This window comes from Armigeres subalbatus, chromosome 2, assembly GCF_024139115.2.
Source record: "Armigeres subalbatus isolate Guangzhou_Male chromosome 2, GZ_Asu_2, whole genome shotgun sequence".
Classification (NCBI taxonomy): Eukaryota; Metazoa; Arthropoda; class Insecta; order Diptera; family Culicidae; genus Armigeres; species Armigeres subalbatus.
In genome coordinates, this window is record NC_085140.1 from 222,742,384 (window position 1) to 222,765,146 (window position 22,763).

At 38.7% G+C, this 22,763-nt stretch overlaps 1 protein-coding gene across 1 annotated transcript; it reads left to right on the forward strand.

Annotated features, from left to right (window-relative positions):
* The first annotated feature begins 566 nt into the window (after positions 1-566).
* On the forward strand, positions 567-18,473 carry LOC134211733 (protocadherin-like wing polarity protein stan). Its single transcript, XM_062688901.1, is given in 17 exon segments — positions 567-696; positions 761-2,474; positions 3,189-6,664; positions 6,667-6,816; positions 6,819-7,379; positions 7,382-9,789; positions 11,117-11,257; positions 11,259-11,304; positions 11,307-11,337; positions 11,392-11,813; positions 11,816-11,927; positions 11,986-12,352; positions 12,424-12,493; positions 13,605-13,793; positions 13,796-14,176; positions 14,179-14,335; positions 15,847-18,473. Coding segments are annotated over 17 exon segments (10,278 nt in total). The 5' UTR covers positions 567-677; the 3' UTR covers positions 15,881-18,473.
* Positions 18,474-22,763: the final 4,290 nt, after the last annotated feature.

Here is a 22,763-nt window from a genome sequence, read left to right on the forward strand (position 1 = left end):
ATTACCAGACTAAGGCCGGAGTGGCCTGTGCAATACATAAAGGTCTTTTGCACAAAAAAAACCTTATCATTTACTATGCGCTGAATCTGTTGAGGAACGTACCTACATTATAAAATTTACTGAATTTTAAACTGATTTCTGCTATTAAATGTGATATTCTTGGTATCATTGAAAAACCTTAACTTATCCATCCCAAAAACAGTTTTATTGTTCTAATATAACTAATTCGCATGAAAGACTATTATTTGTTTTTTTTTGTTTAAGCTCTACTTTCGTAATTTTCAGTTGAAAAAAAAAGATGTTTAGATGGATCCCCTTCTTGCCCCGTGTTGCTCATCTTACCCCATAGTATATTTGATCGAGTAAAAAACAGAGTTTTAGTTAAGTCACATTTATCGGGATTACTGTTATTTTTGAAACTCGTGTTGCTTAGTGTAATCCCTAGGATTCTCATCTTGCCCCGTCTTACCAAACAGCCACAGAGAAATTTATTTACCTATTAAAAAAAAAACAAAAAAATACTTTGTTTCTATTTACTATAATTCGTTTATCCTTGTCATTCCCAGGATCTCATCATGACATAAATCCTCGATCATATATGAAAGCAAAATGAAGCTTCCAGAAACACGAATAGCATCGTTGGCATTATTGATCGTTCAAGTGACGTTTCTTTGGAGATGTGTCAGCGGCTATATGGTGATTGTCAGCGAAAGTGATGAGCCCAACAGAATAGTATTTAATGCTTCCGTTTACAAATTAGGATCTGAAAGGCACTATAAGATCAACACCCATAAATCGGCACATTTTGTTCATCATTTGCTTAAAGTAGATTCAAGCAACGGGCAAATTCGGCTTAAAAAGAGATTAACATGCGATGGAATTTATTACCCTAGTTTATTCACATTTTACGTGGACTCAACCTCTAATCGTCTTCGAAGCATAGACTATTACAGTTTGCCGCTAAGGATATTTGTAACTGGGCCGAACTGCACGGATGACTCAGTAGCCGAAAGCTTCAGGCGTTTTTTCGAAGAAGATGACACTGGGTATAATAGGCGACGCCGACGAGCAAACGATGAACTTGACGAACGATTATACGGACAATATATTGGAAGCAGTCTGCACAATTATTACCGTGAATTCCCGTGGCTTATGCCGATTACGAATTACACTGCCTTTCAAGCTGGAGACATCTTATTTGATAGCTTGGAGAAAAATGCATACCGCCACAACATGATTACACGCAAAAGACGTGGGTTAATCGAGTCTCCAGATTTGCGAATACATCGAAAAATAAATGATGCCCGGCAGTGGATTTCCGAAACATATGCGTCTTATGCTATTCATACAACCGATAAATGGAATCAAATTTGTTTAAGAAAATCACAATTTATCAACTCGATTAATTCGTTTTTACCAAAGACTATTCAACAATATTGCTCAGTGAAATATTTAGATGTTAATGATGGTCGCTTTAAAATTGAACTGCAATCAGGAGATCTGGTGGCTAGTGATAATCTATGCATACTAGAGTCCTTATGGAAGGTGGCAATTACATTTCATGTGAAATGCAATCGCAAAGAATTAGTAGATGCTGATCATCGACTGAAAGTTGTCTACCACCATCATGAATTGAATGATACGGACATCGCTAAACGTGTTAAACGCGAATTACGCAACCAGAGCCCTTACTTTGAACAAGCTTTATATGTGGCTTCAGTACAAGAAGAACAACCACCAGGAGTACCTGTAACAACCGTCCGAGCTCGCGATCCTGAAGATTCACCGGTTGTTTATTCCATGGTCTCATTGTTAGATTCGCGTTCCCAATCCATGTTCAAAGTAGACTCTCGAACAGGAGTTGTAACAACGGCTTCAAGTCTGGATCGAGAATTGATGGATGTTCATTATTTTCGAGTTATTGCAACGGATGATAGTTTTCCTCCTCGATCGGGAACTACGACGTTGCAAGTGAACGTTTTGGACTGCAATGATCACACGCCTTCGTTCGAGTCCGAGGAATTCCTAGCGAGTATTCGAGAAGGTGCGAGTGTTGGCTCAACTGTTATAACCATCAGAGCTACCGACCAGGATATCGGTAAGAACGCAGATATCGAATATGCAATAGTAAGTGCCAATGGTGATGGCTCCACGTCAGCTGAAACCGATGGACAAACTTTCCGAATTGATGCTCGAAGTGGAACTATATCAACACGTAGTGCGTTAGATCGCGAAACAACAGAATTGTACAAACTCATCGTATCAGCTTCAGACATGGCTACACTGCAAACTGAACGACGATCGGCGACAGCAACGGTTATAGTGAAAATTCTCGATGACAATGATAACTATCCACAGTTCAGTGAAAGGACATATACAGTGCAAGTTAGTGAAGATCAATGGACTAATGAAAACAATGTTATCACACATATTCAAGCCACTGATGCCGATCAAGGAAACAACGCTGCTATAAGGTAAACAAAACCGAAGGCTTGAATCAACACTTTTATAACAGTCGTTTATTAAGTTATTAAGACCTAATAATGTACAGGGTGTTCAATAAGTTCGAATACACTTTCAAAAAATGTTTAAAAATTGAGATTAAATTATTTCTTTTCCCGGTTCCATTTCATTGAAAGTATTGTTTATAAGGAACGTTTGTAACATTTCTTTTGGAAAGACTTCTATTTTGTACTTCTTCACGAGCTTCAAATGTTTCTAAAACCCATCGCAAGCGGCACGCACGGTCTGCATGGGCATTTCGTTCCAGATTTTGAGAATTACGTCTTGAACTGGTCCAACAACAAGAGACAGAATGTCAACAAAACACACATCCGTTAGCGTATATACCGCTAACGCTGACACCAATATTAATACAGAATATGTACATTGGGCTTATAAACACAATGATCAAACATTTGTATTCGAACTTATTGAACACCCTGTACATAACTACATAGTACAGTACAGACCTATTATAATAGTGAGGAATGCAGAGCTATAAAAGAAATGAATGAATAAAAACGTAAGACTTAGCAACTCCCTTATACATGAAGAAAACAGTAAATTATTATGAACGAACATTACTGACAATAGTATACATAAACGCTGCTGATACTGTGTAGTCTGGATATTCCCTACGGATACCAGTAACATTGTTATGTACTATATCTTTTTTTTATTTTCAGATATGCAATTATCGGTGGAAATACACAATCACAATTTTCAATTGACTCAATGAGTGGTGACGTGTCGCTTGTGAAACCCCTTGACTATGAAAGTGTTAGAAGTTACCGATTGGTCATTCGCGCACAGGATGGAGGTAGCCCATCGCGTAGCAATACAACTCAACTTCTGGTCAACGTGTTGGACGCCAATGACAATGCCCCTCGTTTCTACACATCTCAATTTCAAGAAGCAGTATTGGAGAGTGTCCCCGTTGGGTATAACATAGTTCGAGTACAGGCGTATGATTCTGACGAAGGAGCCAATTCCGAGATTTCTTATAGCATACAAGACAGAGATGATAATCTACCACTCACTGTAGACAGTCGCACCGGCTGGATTCATACTACAAAACCTTTGGATCGCGAAGAAAGAAGTAGATATAGTTTCCAAGTAATCGCTATGGACGGTGGTATACCACCAAAATCAGCTAGCACTTCGGTCGTCGTTACTATACAAGACGTAAACGATAATGACCCCACATTCAGTCCAAAGTACTACGAAGCAACAATTGCTGAAGATCAACCTCCTGGAACACCGGTGACAACAGTCACTGCTACAGATCCCGACGAAGATTCTCGACTTCACTATGAAATTACTGCCGGTAATACTAGGGGGCGTTTTTCAATAACATCTCAGAATGGACGTGGGCTGATAACTGTTGCTCAGCCGTTGGATTACAAGCAAGAGAGAAGATTTGCGCTAACGATCACTGCCACCGATAGCGGTCAAAGAACGGATACAGCAATTGTCAACATTAATATCACCGATGCTAACAATTTTGCACCGGTTTTTGAGAATGCACCATATACGGCTTCCGTTTTTGAAGATGCACCAATTGGCACTACCGTACTGGTGGTTTTCGCAACAGATAGTGATGTAGGCGTAAACGCACAAATAACATATTTTTTGAATGAAGAATCCATTAACGGATTAGTATCAAATGAACCATTCAGTATCAATCCGCAGACCGGTGCAATTGTTACAAATGCTCCTTTGGATCGTGAAACAATGAGCGGATATTTGTTAACAGTCACAGCAAAAGACGGTGGAAATCCTTCGTTAAGTGATACAACTGATGTAGAAATAAGCATAACCGATGTGAACGACAATTTACCGCAGTTCAAAGTGCCATTATACCAAGCGACAATACCAGAAGATGCTCTTATTGGTACATCAGTAGTACAAATTTCTGCAACTGATGTTGACATGGGACTGAATGGTAGAATAAAATATACGCTTAGTTTGAAGGACATCGAAGATGGATCTTTTGTGGTGGACCCTACGTCAGGAGTTATCCGCACTAATAAAGGATTAGATAGAGAAAGTATTGCGGTTTACCACCTTGTGGCAGTTGCATCGGATAAAGGAACGCCTACGCTTAGCAGTACAGTTGAAGTTCAGATTCGATTGGACGACGTTAATGATTCACCGCCAACATTCCCTTCAGATAAAATTGTTTTGTATGTTCCCGAAAACAGTCCTGTAGGATCAGTTGTTGGAGAAATTCACGCGCATGATCCGGACGAAGGGGTAAATGCTATAGTGCACTATTCGATCATCGGTGGGGATGACTCCAATTCGTTTTCCTTAGTCACGAGACCAGGATCTGAACGTGCTCAACTTCTGACTATGACGGAATTGGATTATGAATCCAGTAAGAAACGCTTCGAGCTTGTTATTCGAGCAGCAAGCCCACCATTGAGAAACGATGTTCATGTGGAGATTCTGGTGACGGATGTAAACGACAATGCTCCGATACTACGTGATTTTCAAGTTATATTCAACAACTTCAAAGACTGTTTCCCGAGCGGTGTTTTCGGAAGGATACCGGCATTTGATGCAGATGTGACAGATAGGTTGACATACCGTATTTTATCCGGAAACAATGCAAACTTGGTAAAATTGAACAGCTCTTCCGGAGGGTTGACATTAAGTCCACAACTAAACACAAATGTACCTAAATTTGCGACTATGGAGGTTTCAGTAACAGATGGTATAAATGAAGCCAAAGCAATCATGCAATTAATTGTTCGTCTAGTAACAGAGGATATGTTGTTCAATTCTGTAACCATCCGATTAGACGAGATGACTGAAGAGGCATTCCTATCACCTTTGTTAAACTTTTTCCTGGATGGACTAGCAGCAATTATTCCGTGCCCCAAAGAAAATATTTACCTATTTTCCGTTCAGGATGATACCGATGTCAACTCGAGAATTTTGAATGTTAGCTTTTCTGCCCGCCGTCCAGATGTTGCCTTCGAAGAATACTATAGTCCACAATACCTCCAGGAACGAGTATATCTTAATCGCGCTATATTGGCAAGATTGGCGACAGTACAAGTATTACCATTCGATGATAATCTTTGTGTAAGGGAACCATGCTTGAATTACGAACAATGCCTATCGGTACTCAAATTTGGAAATGCTTCAGGATTTATTCATAGCGACACTGTATTGTTCCGTCCCATCTACCCAGTCAATACGTTTGCCTGCAAGTGCCCAGAGGGTTTTACCGGTAGCAAGGAGCACTACCTTTGTGATACCGAAGTAGATCTATGTTATTCGGAACCCTGTCAAAATGGAGGAAGCTGTGTCCGGAGAGAAGGTGGCTACACTTGCATTTGTACGGAATCATTTACAGGAGTAAACTGCGAGACGGAGATCAGAAGTCTAAAATCATGTGCAGCAGATCAATGTGGGGAAGGATTCAGCTGCCTTTCTCATACGCTTAATACCCCTCATAGTCCGTCGTATACTAAAACATGCGAACTAATATCGCGATCGTTCTCTAGGAGTTCGTTCCTTACATTCACAAGTCTGAAACAACGGCACAGATTCAACATTAAGATAAGCTTCGCTACAGTACGTGAAAACGGACTTCTTCTATATAACGGAAGATATAACGAGCAACACGATTTCATTGCGTTAGAGATAATTAACGGAAAAGTAACATTTTCTTTCTCACTTGGGGACAAAATTGAATCGGTTGTTGTCGATCAAGATAAACGAGTGTCTGATGGAAATTGGCATATGGTGGAAGTGAATTATTTCAACCGTTCCGTCACCTTATCTATAGATAACTGTGACATTGCATTGGCGCTAGCAAGTCTAGGACAGCGTTGGAATTGTGCTAATCAGACTACAATGATGTTGGATCGACGATGTGCATCACTAACTGAATCATGTCACCGATTTTTGGATCTTACTGGACCTCTACAGGTCGGTGGACTACCGAGAATTCCAGCACATTTTCAAATACAATCTCATGATTTTATCGGATGCATTGCGGATCTTTACATCGACCATCGGTATGTAGATTTGAATTCATTTATCGCCGACAATGGAACAATCGCAGGGTGTCCACAAAAATCATCTTCATGCGCATCTGAGCCATGTTTCAATGGTGGAACTTGCCGCGAAGGATGGGGCGAAGGATGGAATGTGATTGTCCGGATGGATATACGGGAAACGCATGTCAAGAATCGGTTACATTACCTTGGCGTTTCAACGGAGATGGAATTCTAAGCTTCAATCCATTACTTCGCCCGATACAATTACCGTGGCTTACTGCCCTTTCAATCAGAACTCGCCAAAAGATGCTTTCCTGATGCAAACACAAGTAGGTCAAAATAGTTCGGTGATTGTTTCTTTGCGGAATGGTGTGCTGTATTACACGTATAATTCTGAACCAATGTTTCTTGCCGGAACTAATCTAGCAGACGGAAAATGGCATAGGATAGAAATCAAGTGGTTGGGAACAGAAGTATCGCTGTCTGTGGACTATGGCCAACGAGCCGGTTTGCTGCCAATGACTCAAAAAATACAAGGCATGTACGTCGGCAGAATAGTGATCGGAGGTTCAGAGAGCAGCATTTCTGGATATGGTGACTACGGTTTCTACGAAGGTTGCATACAAGATGTTCGTGTAGGAGGAACTCAGTCGGTTCTTAATCGTCCAACCATCCGAGAAAATGTGATTGATGGATGTACGTCAAATGCCAAATGTCCAGATAGCTGCCCGGAACATTCAAACTGTGTCATTAGTTGGGACGAGGCACATTGTGAGTGCATCCACGGCTATGTTGGAGAAAACTGTTTACCTATATGTACGGCCAAACCCTGCTCCGACAATGGGCAGTGCCGTGCTGATATGACAACTAAAAGGGTTATCGTTGTCAATGCAATAGCACTGCTAATTCTGGTGACTATTGTGAAATCACAACTCAACAACCATGCCCTGCCGGATGGTGGGGAGAACGAGGATGTGGACCTTGCAAGTGTAATTTGAAGCAAGGTTATCATCCCGATTGTAACAAATTAACTGGCCAATGCTACTGTCGTGAGAACCATTATCAAATGGAAAACGACACATCTTGTCTTCCTTGCGAATGTTATGCCGTAGGGTCATATGGAAAATCTTGTACAAACTCTGGTCAATGTGAGTGCCGAGAAGGAGTGATAGGAAGGCGTTGTGATTCGTGCTCTAATCCATATGCAGAAGTAACTCTGAACGGATGTGAGGTAGTGTATGATGCTTGTCCCAAATCATTTTCCGCTGGAGTATGGTGGCCAAGAACAACTTTTGGTGAAATGGCTGTGGAAAATTGTCCGTTACCCGCTAGAGGTAAAGGAGTTAGAAAATGCGATATAGAGCAGGGAGGATGGGGCCAACCAGACATGTTTAATTGCACATCCGAAAAATTCTTGGATCTTCGAAAGCAGCTATCTCAGATTGAAACTGAAGGACTTGAATTAAATACATTTATATCAGTTAAAATTGCTGCTAGTTTACAGAGTGCTACTACTAGTTTCAGACATGTAAAAGAAGATAGCCAAAATTCATTCCGGACATTTGCATTCGAATCATCATTTTCGTCGAAAAACTCTCTGTGGCAGCAGAATGATTTCGAATTCGATTATTTGTATGATATGCAGAATACGATGCAGACGAAATTGTATGGTGCTGACATTCTGATAACTGAAAGGCTGTTGCAAGAATTGATCAATTACGAATCCAGACAAAACGGTTTGAATCTGTCCCACAGTCAAGATAAACATTATATTAAGAATCTTGTAGAAAGTGCCGGAGTCATTTTGGACGCTCAATACATGAATGAATGGAAAAGAGTGATTGATTTTACCCAAAGAGGCCCCAATGATTTGGTTGAAGCGTTGAACAAATATATGCTCATACTGGGTCGCTCACAGCATGATACTTACACGAATCCGTTTGAAATAGTGCACGACAATATGGCTTATGGGCTAGATATTGTTACTGCGGAATCATTATTCGGATTTGAGCCACAATTGCTGACTGGATACCATAGGAATAGTAAATCCAATATGTATACTACCGAAAGTGTTATATTGCCAGATACCAGTTTGTTTCTGCAACACACATCTAAGCAGAAATATCCTCTGATATCGTTCCCAAAATACAACAATTACATCCAAGATAAGACAAAATTCGATCGATATAGCAAAATACTGATTCCGCTGGATATGTTAGGAATTACACAGCCCGACAAAAATGAAGTCATCAATTCAATAAGTGATTATAGAGCAATCGTTGGATATGCACAGTACAAGGATGCAGGAGCACTTTTCCCATTAAATTTCGATGAAACTATCACCCGCAGATGGGGTGTGGATGTACAAATAGCAAGCCCTGTCCTAACGCTCAACATACTGGTACCTAATATAGATAGAAAAGGTTTCGAGAATCCTACAAACGAGCTTCCAGGTTCTTCGGACAAATCGTCCACGAAAGATTCCGAAGTGTTTGCAACCCCCATCCATGAACATTCCAATGAAAAGTTATCTAATGAAATAAAAATTTCGATTCATGATATGAGTGATCATGATAATTTGGAAACCTTGGACGAGCACCCAGAAATTATAATGAGCATTGATGAAAATCCATTCGAAACCTCTAATCCTCCGGATACAGTAGTTTTATCTTCCGGTACCGCTAATAACGAAGCAACATACGGAATTGACGAAACGGTATACACTAAAATAAGGAAGCGTAGTGTTTCCAAATTACAGTCCGATACTTCGATTCTTGATAAACCGATTGAATACAGACCATTGGGCAGTCCTCATCTACCTCAACCGATAAAATTACAAATGTGGTTGCATATACCAAGAAATTGGTTTGGGCCTCGATCGAATCCTCAGTGTGTGCGCTGGAACGCTCACGTAAACCTATGGACCCGGCTAGGCTGTCAAACCGACATCCCCGATTATGAATCATTAGCTACAAATGAAAGCGTCTTCATCAATTGCACCTGCAGTCAAATATCCAGCTATGCCGTATTAGTGGACGTAATTGATCCAGAAATCATTCCTGAACCATCACTGTTGGTACAAATTACATCGTTTTCGGCGTTCCTGATCTCACTACCGGTGCTGTTCTCCGTCATTATTTCCCTAGCGCTTTTGCGTGGCCTGCAAACAAACTCGAATACCATCCATCAGAATTTGCTGTTTTGTATTTTTATCGCCGAGATGCTATTTTTCGTCGGAATCCAAGCACGGAAAGAATTGGTCGACAACGAGGTAAATATATGTTGAATTAATTTTAGTACCCATTTAATGCTCAAATCGTACTGCGGGAAAATATTTAACATAAGACTGCTTTTCAGGGTGGCATATTTGAAAGAATCATCCAATGTAATTCCATATCAATTTTTCACTTTTGCATATCGTGTTTTTCCCAAACGGTCCTCTACAGAATGACCTATTTTCCAGTATATAAAGTATAATATGGCAAGTGGTATTTTGGGTATTTTTTTCTGTGCTCATCCAACATCAAAGGCTTATACAGCAACCGTTCGCTAACTGGGCTAAAACACCAGTCCAGTTAACGAACGCCGCTTTTAACTGGGCTGACGAGGAATTCGCGATGCATTGTTGTGATCGTGTTTTACATTGCTTAAAGAATATTCCATTCAGAATCCCCTCGTCACCGAGTCTTGTTGTTGTTTTTGACGGATAACTGCTTTTTAACTGGGCTTTGGCCCAGTTAGCGAACGCCCAGTTAAAAACAGTCCAGTTAAAAGGCGCCCAGTTAGCGAACTGTTGCAATACTGTGTTTATGTATTTCTAAAATTCCGACCCCTAGCTTAGGCTAGTTCGCCGACTGGCTGGCTTGCAATATCTCGATCACTCGGCGTCTGTGAAGGAAACTTCGACAGTTCCGGTGGTGGATAACGTCCGCACTGGCGGTGCCCTACATACCCGAAGCGCTTTCTTCTTCTTCGAGTGCCGAGGTCAGTCCGACGATTCCGGTAGGCCCCGACGACCCGAGGCCAAACCCTGCTTACTGCGCTAGATACTCCCCCGAATCGACGCTTATTCGCTGATCCCTTCTCCATCTACGCTACAGCTCCGACAGTATTTGCGTCTCTACTCTGCTTGTCGTATTGCATATGCCTTCTTCGTGATACATTCGCTCTGCGATGTTGACCGAGAATACCACGTGATCTGGAGTCTCATCTACGTTGATAAACGCCGGGAAAAATGGCGATGACGCATGGTCACACCGGTGCAGATATTGGCGGAAACAGGACATGAACACTGTGTAACGTAAAATTTCACCTGTCCATGCTCTCTGCTCACCCACATTAACATATTGGGGATAACCCGGTGGGTCCACCTTCCACTATCCGCATTGTATCCTCCGATGGCAATCTACATCCACAGAATCACTTTTAGTTGCTGGGTAGGAGGAGAATCGTGGAAGAAGTTGGGAATCGATATCAATAGACGGTCAAGAAACAGCTGCTCCAATACTGTGTGTGATCCCATGAAATTGCAGTCGAGTGATATATTTTACCGTGGTACGTCATGGAACTCTTTTTAAATATTGTCATGTCTTTCCCAGTTCTCATGCAAGTTGGTTGCGATAGTGCTACATTACGCTTGGCTAGCGTCATTCGCGTGGACTACAGTAGACTGTGTGCATTTGTATCGTATGTTGACAGAAATGCGCGATATTAACCATGGTCCCATGGGTTTCTATTACATCGCTTGGATATGGCGCACCGGCACTTCTGGTAGGACTTTCTGTAGGGTGCGCGTCCATGAATATGGAAATAATATGTTGTATGTATATATTATGTTTTGAGTAGCTTTCTATTCTCATTCTGCTCTTTTCAGTTGCTGGTTATCGGTATACGAGTCTGTAATATGGTGGTTAGTAGGACCAATCGTTATTATGTCGGTTTTGAATCTTCTGATACTGTTCCTGTCAGTGAAGGCTGCTTTCACGATAAAGGACCATGTTCTAGGATTTGGAAATCTTCGAACGCTGCTGTGGCTTTCTGTAGTGTCATTACCTTTAATGGGTATTATGTGGGTTCTTGCAGTGTTAGCTGCATCCGAAAGTTCGCAAACGTTAAAAGTTTTGCTTTCAGTAGTTGTAATCATACATGCGTTTTTTTCCATAATTGGGTACTGCATAATAAATAAGCGTGTGCGAGAAAATCTCCACAGAACATTGTTGAGATGCCTAGGAAGAAAAGTTCCTCTGCTTGATTCATCTTTAGCAGTCAGCAGTAGCTCTCAAAACATTGGACAAACTCCAAAACTCCTGGATTTGCAAGCCAATACGAGACTGCACGAAGGAATATAGGAATTAGCACTTCCAGCACGACATCCAGAAGTACAGCCAAAACTAGTTCCAGCCCATATAGGTTTGCTATACTTAAGTTTATTGAAAAGATAAGTTTGAATATTAATTTATTTTCACAGGAGTGATGGACAATTTCAACACACATCGACGTCCACATCGAATTATAATTCTAACAGCGACGGGGTGCCTTCTTACATGCGTGGTTACGATGGAAAGGGAATGCGAAAAATCAAAGAATCCAACGACGGTTCCCCGCACGCCAGGAAAGGACGACGTCATAGACGAGATTCAGATTCTGGAAGCGAAACAGATGGCAGAAGTTTGGAACTAGCATCCAGTCATTCGAGTGATGATGAAGAATCCCGTGTAGGTCGTAATAGTAGCACACATCGCAGTTCTGGTGTCTGCTCCACTGGATATCTCCCAAATATTACCGAACATGTAGTCACTACGCCACCAGAACTGCATGTTGTGCAGAGCCCTCAGGTATGTATCAAATCATTATTAAAGAATTATAAAATATGAATTAAAAAAAATAAATCGTTTTCCTGTTTTAGCTTTTTCCTAATGTCAATGCAACACGATGGTCGAGTCAAGTTCCAGAATCGTACTTGATTGCAACTAACGGTAATTATCATTCTCATCTTATCACTTTTGGACACGCATAGCAATATAGTATTATCAGGAATTTCAACTGAAGAAATCTCCAAAAATGTTATATTTTTCGGTATACAACTGTCCCGATAAGCAATATTTACCGGAATTTCCATAAAGCCACGAAAGGCTGGAAAAGTAGAAATCTTGCATAAGGCTAACATAACAACAATTTTGATATGGAATTTTCATTGTTTTTGTCTGTACAGCACAAGAAATTTGGTGGCAGCATAGTCCTTTTCATAAGTACAATCAAAGGAAATTAATTACTATGTCTGAAACTCGATTTGTGCAATTGCACAATATGTGCAAGATTTAGTTCGAAAAATGTACTGCATGGTAACCACTTCCTTCGGTGGAGTTGCTTTCCCTACCAAGCTACGAATGATCTCCGTCGTTCTCCGCAGCTTAGGAGGCTACTGATGAGATCGAATCTCCAACACCAGGCACATAGTCGAACTCTGGCAATCTATTTTAGAAACCAACACACGTATTGTTTTGTGCAATGCCAACCGAGTAGGATGAGTAGGATCTCAATAATTATCAAATAACCCTGCTCGCAGAGCAAGATTACTTTGACATAATTTTGCTCGTTTTTTGTCAACAAATGGGCAAGAGAGGGATGGGAAGAACTTCGAGCTACTTCGAGCTGCTCATTGGACAGCACTAATATCGAATCATTTTGCTTCGTTGTCTTACTGGAATTGCTGGGTAGCACCAGCCAATCTTATTACCGGGTGATTTTTTAATTTTTGAACTGTCACTTTTAAGTTTAATTCTCCAAATGAGACAGACCCTAAGTATACGTAAAGGCTATATGATCACTACAAAACCAAACTTTTAATAAAAGGCTCGGAGACCCATAATATTATATGCCAATCGACTCATCTCGATGAATTGAGGTGATGTCTGTTATGTGTGTATGTACGTATGGGTGTATGTGTACTATATTTTTGGTGGTTAATGAAAATTGGCCAAATTGGACCATCACCGCTAGGTGGATTGATCAGGGTTTTGCCTTATTAAACAGAAATTAGTTCAGTTCTATTATTGAAATGACTTAGACATACATTCTTCTCTTCAGCTGGTCGTTGGTCGCAAGATACTGGATCCGATAATGAGGCACATCCTCATAACTCTGGAATACAAAACATTCTACCGAATCCTGATTTAACGGATACATCATATTTACATCAAACTCGAATGAACATGCCACCTTCAATACTAGAAAATATCCAAGAAGGTTATAATTTCTCTAACCAAGATTTAAGACATAAAAGTACAATGATCAAGAAAACGACACGTATGCAGATAGTTACAGAGATTACGAAGGAAATCATCAGCATGACACAATGCCTTATGTTACCGGTGGGGACTTAAATCACTTATCCGGTTCAACACAAGTTATCAACCATATGCGTTCGTACAACCATGAAAGCCCTTATGCTCTCAAAGAATCTCTATACGATAGATCTAGAACTCTTGGTTACAAGGCTGAATCTCAGTATATGTCGAAAGAGCGAATATCTTCAGATTTGTACAGTCCTAGATCAGATGCACATGGGTCCTTCAAATCCAGTGTTCAATCTTTATTGAAGAACGACTATCAACGTCACAAACAAGGTGCTGATTCGGACCGTATGTCGGAAGGTTCCGACAAAACCCATACAACTTTCCTTACACCGCAGAAGAAGATCATTCAAGCCACACAACTACGAGATCGAACGATGGAACCAATCATGCAATGCACCGGTTCAACAACTCTTCTACAATTCAACCAATGGCGCCTTTGACTAATATAAACGATAATAACGAGTAAGTATCAATCTTCAATGTCCTCTCGTCTACTTTCTATGAACAACTTTATATAATTTCCTACTAAACAGATGGTGTTGGGAACGGCTAAAAAGCCTGGAATAAACTATACGTTGAAATATCATCGAAAACAAAGTAAGGTTTGAATTTGCATGGAATTGTAACATGATTTTACATTATACTTTTTTTTTTTAATTGTATGCCTTATTTATTTCATTGTAACATTCACCTCATCTTACCTATTTTGAAACATTGACACAGATATTATAATAGTTTTTTTTTCCTGGTCGGGTATGCCACTGCCACTGCTGTGCCACGTAGATCTATTGTAGTATTCCCCGTATCCTTAGTGTATAAGTGCTGTTTGAATTACTCCATTATTATTGATAAGCAATGCAGTATCGGTTTCGATACAGTTCTTGTTCTCAAGAGCATCATGACAAGGTCCCGCTATTTAAATCCTTCACAGAGAGCTCATGTTTAAAGTGTATTAGATGGTGTTGTGTAATGAAATACAATATTTAAATTGGCAAAATCTATTGTAAGACCAGTTATTAGTACTATATCATTTAATTCCACCAAGTTGTAATCTTTACAGATATGGTTTTCGACTTCGACCTCAACTGTAAGGCCGTCTTTGGTGTCTCGTTCTTGAAAAGTCGAGTTAAGCACGAGACACTGAAGACGATCTTACAGTTGAAGTCGAAAAACGTACCTGTAAAGTTTACAACGTGGTGGAATTAAATAAAGCTTGTACGGATCAGGCAATTGTTGAAAAGGTTAATGTAATAATTATTAGTATAAGATGAAATACGACTCTGTACAGCTGGATGCGGCGAGTGAGCCTTAAATAAACGAAATAATTAAAAAAGAAGTAGTTGCTTTAATGCTTTCGTGTAGGAATAACACAATACAAAATCAAACAGCATGCACTAACTTCTATCCTACTCGAGTAGATATATAGGCTAGATGTACCAGTTAAGGCTATAGCATCAGTTGTCGCACTAGTGCTTTATATGTCAAATGGCCAATCAAATCACCGCAAACCAAGTTCATATCGATAAAGCATATTCATATAATACGATAACACCTTTGATCTCCTCCAAAACAAGCAAAGCATAATTGAAAAAAAATATTTTGCTTAATTTTTGACGTCCATGCACCAGTTGTTGCACTAGTGGTCCCAATTTGGCCAATCCCATAAAACAATGGGATTTGCCAAATAAGGAACCAAAATTAAGAATAGTGCCACAACTGGTGCATGCGTTCCTTCCTATTATGGATTAATCAATTTTGAGGATAATAACGAATTTCATTGTGGTTTTCACAGCTGTTCTAAGGAGCAGGAAGTAAAACTTTTCGCTTCATATATAAAGTCCACCCACATTTCTTTTTCTTATTGTTTTTTAAATAGTTGTTCTTATGTATGGCGACAATTGGTACACCCACCCTATATATCATATATCCATACAGTATTACAGTGTTTTCCTTTTTCTTTTTGTTTTTCTTAGCGGACCGAACGATGATGACGAAACAACTGTGTAAGAGTTCAATTAATCTTATCAGTTTTTCTCAAATGAACCGTCACTTAATACATAAAATTTCTCAGGATGGTCAAGGTGGCGTGCTAGTAAAAAATGAAACGAATTCTGAATATTGTAATGAGCGTATGACTCAATGTATGTGTTTTTACATATATTAATTGAATAAATTGTAATCGCGGCTCGATGTAGAAGGAATTAACTACAAAGGAGTACCTACTTCGTTTAGACAAAAGAGTGAATAACATACTATTACAATTCCCCGCAGCAAGAGATGTGTCGTCAAATTATCCAAATAACATGTTACAGGCCCTAGGTGTGAACATAGTGTAGTACATTATCGTTCTACACATCTATCGAAACAAGATTTCGCTAATTTTATCTTTCCGTCCATTTTTATTAGTGCTGCTGCCCACGTAGCGTTTTTTTTCAAGCTACGTGCACGCCGCGACCACGCAAGGTACTCAACATGCGATGTTTGTTCCTAAATTATTCGAAATACATGCGAAAGTGCAATGGTTGTTACGTCAAACAAACATGGGACAAATATGCGTATGACGGCAGTATACGTGTGCATTACTCCATTTGATACTGGGTACCTTGCGTAGAAGCGGCGTGCACGGAGCCTAAAAAACCGCTACGTGGACATCGGCCCTTAATGAGATGAGTGCGTTACTTCTGCGTGAAAGTTAAACGCGTTTTACAATGATATGGAAATGCTAATATCATCTACCAAACTTAGACGTACATCATTTGTGACGATATACTCGCTCGAACTTCCTTCTACCAAGCTTCCTTATAAAGCTTCCTCTTCATTGGGAAGCTTGACGGAAAAAAGGTGTGCGATTTATATCAAAGTCATTAAAAACGAAACTATCAAATCTTTATTTCGCCTCTAATTTTTTTTCTACCGTTTCGCCACTATTTCTATTATGAAATTTTTTGTCTAAGTTTGGAAGATGGAGCATTTCCAGGCCATTCTTGCAAGCAAAATATGTTTCGATAGTGCAACAGGGATTTTTCATCTATAATTCATTACTTCTATTAAAGGGTTAACCCAGACCAAAGCTTCTTTATGAGAAGTAGAATATCGAGGGTCGAGTGCACGAAAATGAAATATTTCATAACTTAACTAAATAGATATTATTTAAGCTACGTCATGAGACCATATTCTCAGTACATAAATACTGATCGAAGCATTTCCTCGTTTAGTAAGATGAACGGTACAAATAACTGTAGGTATGCACTAAAAGATTCTTTGCATCGATCTTGACTTATTTGAAAGAAAAATGTTGGATGCAATTTATAGTGTTGCTCCATGAATATATGATGCCACGATGTTTTAAGTTTTAAATGTATTTTCATTTTCTATATATACGCAACTTTGGTCCACGCTCTATTTATCTAATATTGACCAAGCTAGCTTTTAAAAAGATGATATTGAAACTAATGCTTTTTTGCCTTTTGTTTAAATATTAAACATGTACATCTCACAGTATTTATCTGGAGTGCTGCCGTTTAAAACGTTTAAAACAGATCGAGTAGAGAATAAAATGTATCAATTGATACCATCGAGCTTTTGGTCATATTTTATATTGATGGTGTATTTTTCATTCATGTACTACGCATTACATATTAGCGAAATTATATTAATGTCCCGTCAAACAAAAGTCTGATGTAAATAGGTAAATTATGTTGTGGTATGCTTTAATCTAACAATCTTATTTCTAAATGCACTACCTTCGTGTCGATAAATTATTTTCAATTTCAATAGAAAACTTAATCCTTAGTACAATGAATCTTTCTTTCTTGGCATCTGGAAATGGTAAGCATTGTGCGTTATTAAAGCAAATCACAATATTAACAATCAATTCTAAACACAAAACATTCTTCAACTTTTGTTTATTATTTTAACAAATCTCACTTCATTGCAACATTATATGATTGAGTGCATCTCATGATGTTATACATGTGCATCTAGGAATTAATATTCAAGTTAACAGAGCATCTGAATACGATATGCCTTAAATATATTAAAGAAAATGTCTGTGCTTGGTCCTGCGTTCTAAGTTTAGATCTATTTTCGCTATTATCTACGCCTGAATAAAAAATCAAAGTCAGCAAGCATATATATATATATATATATATATATATATATATATATATATATATATATATATATATATATATATATATATATATATATATATATATAGTGATCACTTGCTAATTGAGTTGAGGCATGACCGCACCCCAATTAACGAATGCCGTTCGCTATTTGAGGCGTTCTGACAAACGTCATTGCTGCCCAACACAACGTCGAAGTTTGTTGACATTGAATCTTGAGGTTTGGCAATCTTTTAATTGTGTTTAATTAGCGAACCCTCACTAAAAAGCGCCTCAAATAAAGAAAACCCAATTAGCAAACATCCATGCGAAACCTATATATGATCTATCATCTATCCGATTTTCGGAGAATTGTTCTCTTCTGAAAATAATAAGATCCGTATTTTTTTTAGTTCCCCCATTAGAAGGGTAACCAGTTACAAGATGGTTAGGATGGCCGACATTTCGACATTTTCGAAAAAAAAACTATTTCCAAACAACGTAAATATAACCTAGGTCTTAGGTTGATTTTCAATCTTCGAGAAATAAATGCTAAAGAGCGCTGTTCTGCTGGAATGAATCCAAAAGAGAATAAAAAAGTCTCTCACTTATCATCTCTGTATACATATACGATATGTAGCATACCGTGAGAGATTTTTTTCGCAATCTGTCATAATAAAGAACTGATTCGGGAGGCTACACCTCATGATATTTTTTTAAAGCTCCAAACGCGGGGAGCACTGGTTCTGATGATGAATTTCAACTTGTTCTACACAGCTGTGCGGTTCCCAATACAAAATAAACAGAATAAAGCGAGAATTATCACTTGTCTGTGGGGTATTTTAGGTATTTATAAGTTCATTACGTATTTCAGTTTTGTATTTTTACACGCTTTAGAGTTTATTTCGTTGGAAGGATCGTAGCGCAGTAGTTAAAAGTTATTATTCTTTTGATTTTATATGGATTCGATTTATTCGATTTTTTATGGATAAATCACAATACAATTTGTTGTCTTTCCTTGCAAAATCATCCTAGTTTTCATATTTTAGGTCGAAAGAAGTTTTCAATTTTATGTTTAAAAAATTAGATATGTTGGGTAAGTTGTTCCGAAACCGATTACAATGTAGGTCAGCAACCATGCGTCTCCATGCACATTGAGATTGGAGAAACTTAAAAAAAGCATCCAGTTCGAGATGATAGATTGAAAATTGATCCAGTAGTAAACAAATCTTTTTAAAAAACGAAGTTTTGAAAACGTAGATTTTTCAGACGGTCTAATTATTTTCGGAAAGACCGGTCGTATTATGGTTTCACATCAAATTGCTGTAAATAATTATATCCATGTCATTGAATCGAAGGAAGACTGAATAAACCGAATGCAACTTAAACTGCTTTTGTGGTTTTCTGAGAAAGCGTTGTATAAGAAATACTTACAATTATAAGTCTATGAGAAACAAATGTATTGTATATTAGAATATATTCTCATTACTGTCACTTGTTATCGAATAAGTATTGAGTACAGGTGCTTGTATAAAGAACATAATTTTGATTAAAATTAACCTAAATATGTTTTATTAGCTGGGTAAATTGTGCCATAATTCCCCAGCATGCCAAGTTTGACAACTCTGATCAGTAGAATAGCCTCTTAACAAACCATCCCTTTTATTTAAGTTTAATCAAATTTGGCACGTTTTTAAAATAATTTTATGTTTTTTTTTTATCCGAATAAGATGCTTAAAATAGGCACATATTGGGCAAAAACATGAAGTGCATTTGAACCGTAAAACAAAAGTGAGATTATAAAACTAATTGTATAGGTTTAATTTATTTTATTGTATTGTGATATACTTCGCAGAATACTCCGTAATGAACTGAGCAAACCCAGTGACAGAAATTTGTGTATATGTACCAAGGTATCATAAATGGCAAAAGAGATGAGTAAGGTGACTTAAATGTTTCCAAATTAAAGCGTGTAATTCATATACTTTCATACACTAGTGATTAATTGAAAGAAATCCATAAAAGTCTGTTGAAATATTAAGTATTACTAAAAACATTATTTTTAAGAAGCACTTGTCACCCTCACCCTTCATTACATGTTTTAGCAGTTATTATACTACCTCAATCTTAACCCTTCCCTTTCGTTTTCAAAAATGCCAAAATAAATGTTATTTGGCGTAGCTTAAGTTAGAGGAAAATGAAAACAAGTTCTTAATTTTAAATCAATAGTTGATTGGTTGATTTAATTAGTTTCACCATTTCTACGCTAAATTGAAAATGAATGTAATGAAACTAATAAAGATGTGCTATAAATTGCTTTTTGTTGTGTAACGATTGATTTACAACCTTATTAAAGAATATGAGATTCGGCGCCTTTGGTTCCACTATTCATTTTGCAAGGGACTTTAGAGCCACTTGAACCCAATACCAATACATCCCATCCAGTGGCGTAGTCACGGGGGTGGTTTTGGACATACCCCCCCAGTGACAAAATTTTTTAGAACAATTTTTTTTCATGAAACACCAACCGCCACCCAACCCCACACCAATTTTCTGGCTACGCCACTGATCCCATCCTAAACTGCTCGAATTAAACAAAAAATGTGTAGACGAGAAAATCTAAAATATTCAAATTTTTCCTATCTAGAAAACCAATGCTATTAACTCGCTCAAGGTTGCATATAACAATTGCTCTAGGTAGTTTCGCAATTATATTCGATGAGCTTATTAGGTATATAAGGTATTAAGACCTGGCCGAATAAAAACCTAGCAAAATCGAATCACTTTTATTGGAGTGCTCCATTGTGTCGGATCGTTTTGGTTTTGGATATTAAAAGTTTTAAGTTGTCGGTAAGCTCTAGTTAGTGGATTTTATTTAAAACTAGAGCTAGTAAGTAGCTATGGAGCTAATACGAACAAAAACAAAATTATTATAAATAGTTTTACTCCTCTAATAGTTATATAAAGCTAGTTAAGTTATTAGAAGCTTTTTCATTATTTGAGACCCGTTATAAAGTTGACCCAGGTAAGAAACGTTATCAGATTATTATATAGAACGGTTAAGTGAGACCCATATTCCCTTTAATAGATAACCCATTAGCATGGGTTATCATTGCATTCTGAACCACCTTTGAGTTCGGACGCGCTTTTTTAGCGCTCGTGTATATAATTTTATTATTTTGACTTTTTTTATAAATATTATTAACTGACCGCGCGCGACCTCCGCGTTCGTTTTTTTTTCTCTCGTAAGTAAGTACCCGCGTGTGACAATGAAGTGTGGAATGGTGAACTGTGCACAAAACGATAATCGTTTTCTTTGGCGATGTCACGGCAGTTGCAGACGTACATTTCACGCAGCATGCGTAGGAGTACAGCGCAATCACGAGGAAGTATTGCGGACTTTCATGCTCCCACTATGTCAAGACTGTCAGGAAAAGTTCACCTTTGAACAAAACCTGCAACATTTAGCAGAATCCTTCTTTAATATCAAAGCAGACATTGAGCGCACTTTGTCTGCAAACCATAAACTGCTTTCTAACTACGAAAGCTTAGCTGCTACTCATGACGAAACGCTTGAACGCGTAGAAAAAATGTTTGGTACTATTAAGCAAAACATTTCTAACGTCGCCAACAGCAGCAAAAATTGTGCTACGAAAATAAAAAATAAATTATCAGCCCTACTTGACACACCTTCAGCATTCACCTGTACGACTGTGGAAAAGACCGCCAATTCGGCAGCAGCTGCAACAACAACAGCAACAACAACAACAACGGAAGCAGAACACTCAACAGACTTGCTGCCGGACCTCATGAATGCAGTCAAGAGCGACTTGGTAACTTTAACCAAGTCAGCTGTGACTGCGGCAATAACTGAAATTACATCAGCAGTAGCAAAACGAAGCACAACTGGAGACTTCCCTCACTTAATTTCTTTGAGTGAGCAACTCTTAGAGGAGGTCAGGTCAGTTTCTGCTGCTATTTCCAATATTGACTGCAGTACTGACAAAATCTCAACGCTCGCAGACAAGACTTTGGCGGATGAACTAGCAGAGGAATCCCAAGACAAAAACTCCACTGAAAATAATTTAGTTGCTGGGGCTCACAATCCACAATCTCCACTCAACATCAAAGTAAAACAGCACCAACCAAACCCATCTCCTGCCCGGCAGAAAATTTCGCGTGATGCCATTGCAGAGCTTTTCGCTGAGCGACGCGCAAAACTGGCGCAAGTAAAGGGAAGTTGTGTTAGACACCTTAATAAAGCTGGTTGGAAATGCTTTCTGCCAGGAAAAAAATGCAGCTGGAGCCCAGACTGGAAAAAACTGGAAGAATACCGGCAGCATGAAATCTCCAGAAACACCCTCACCAATAATCCGTTGTCTGAAAAGGCAACTAACAGTAAAATACATCATAATCAAAAAGGTCCACCAATAATCTCCATCAAAAGCAACAACAACGTCACAACTTCCTACAACAGCAAAAAACACAACAATAACAACAAATCTACAGACAAACCGCTGCTCGTAATGGCAAAGCATCAATTTTCCGGACCCCAGCATCTACAGACCACCCAATTGCAGCTCTCTCTGCTCCTGCTGCAAAATCGTTCATCAATTTCAAAAGGTGAAACGATAAACCCGGCCAAAAAACAAAACCCACACCTCCACCAATCCTCAACCAACAGAGTGAACCAAATATCGGAAATCTGCAAAGCCTTCAGCAACAGCACCAGCAACAACAACAACAGCATCTACGACAACAACAAGAACAAAATCATCAAC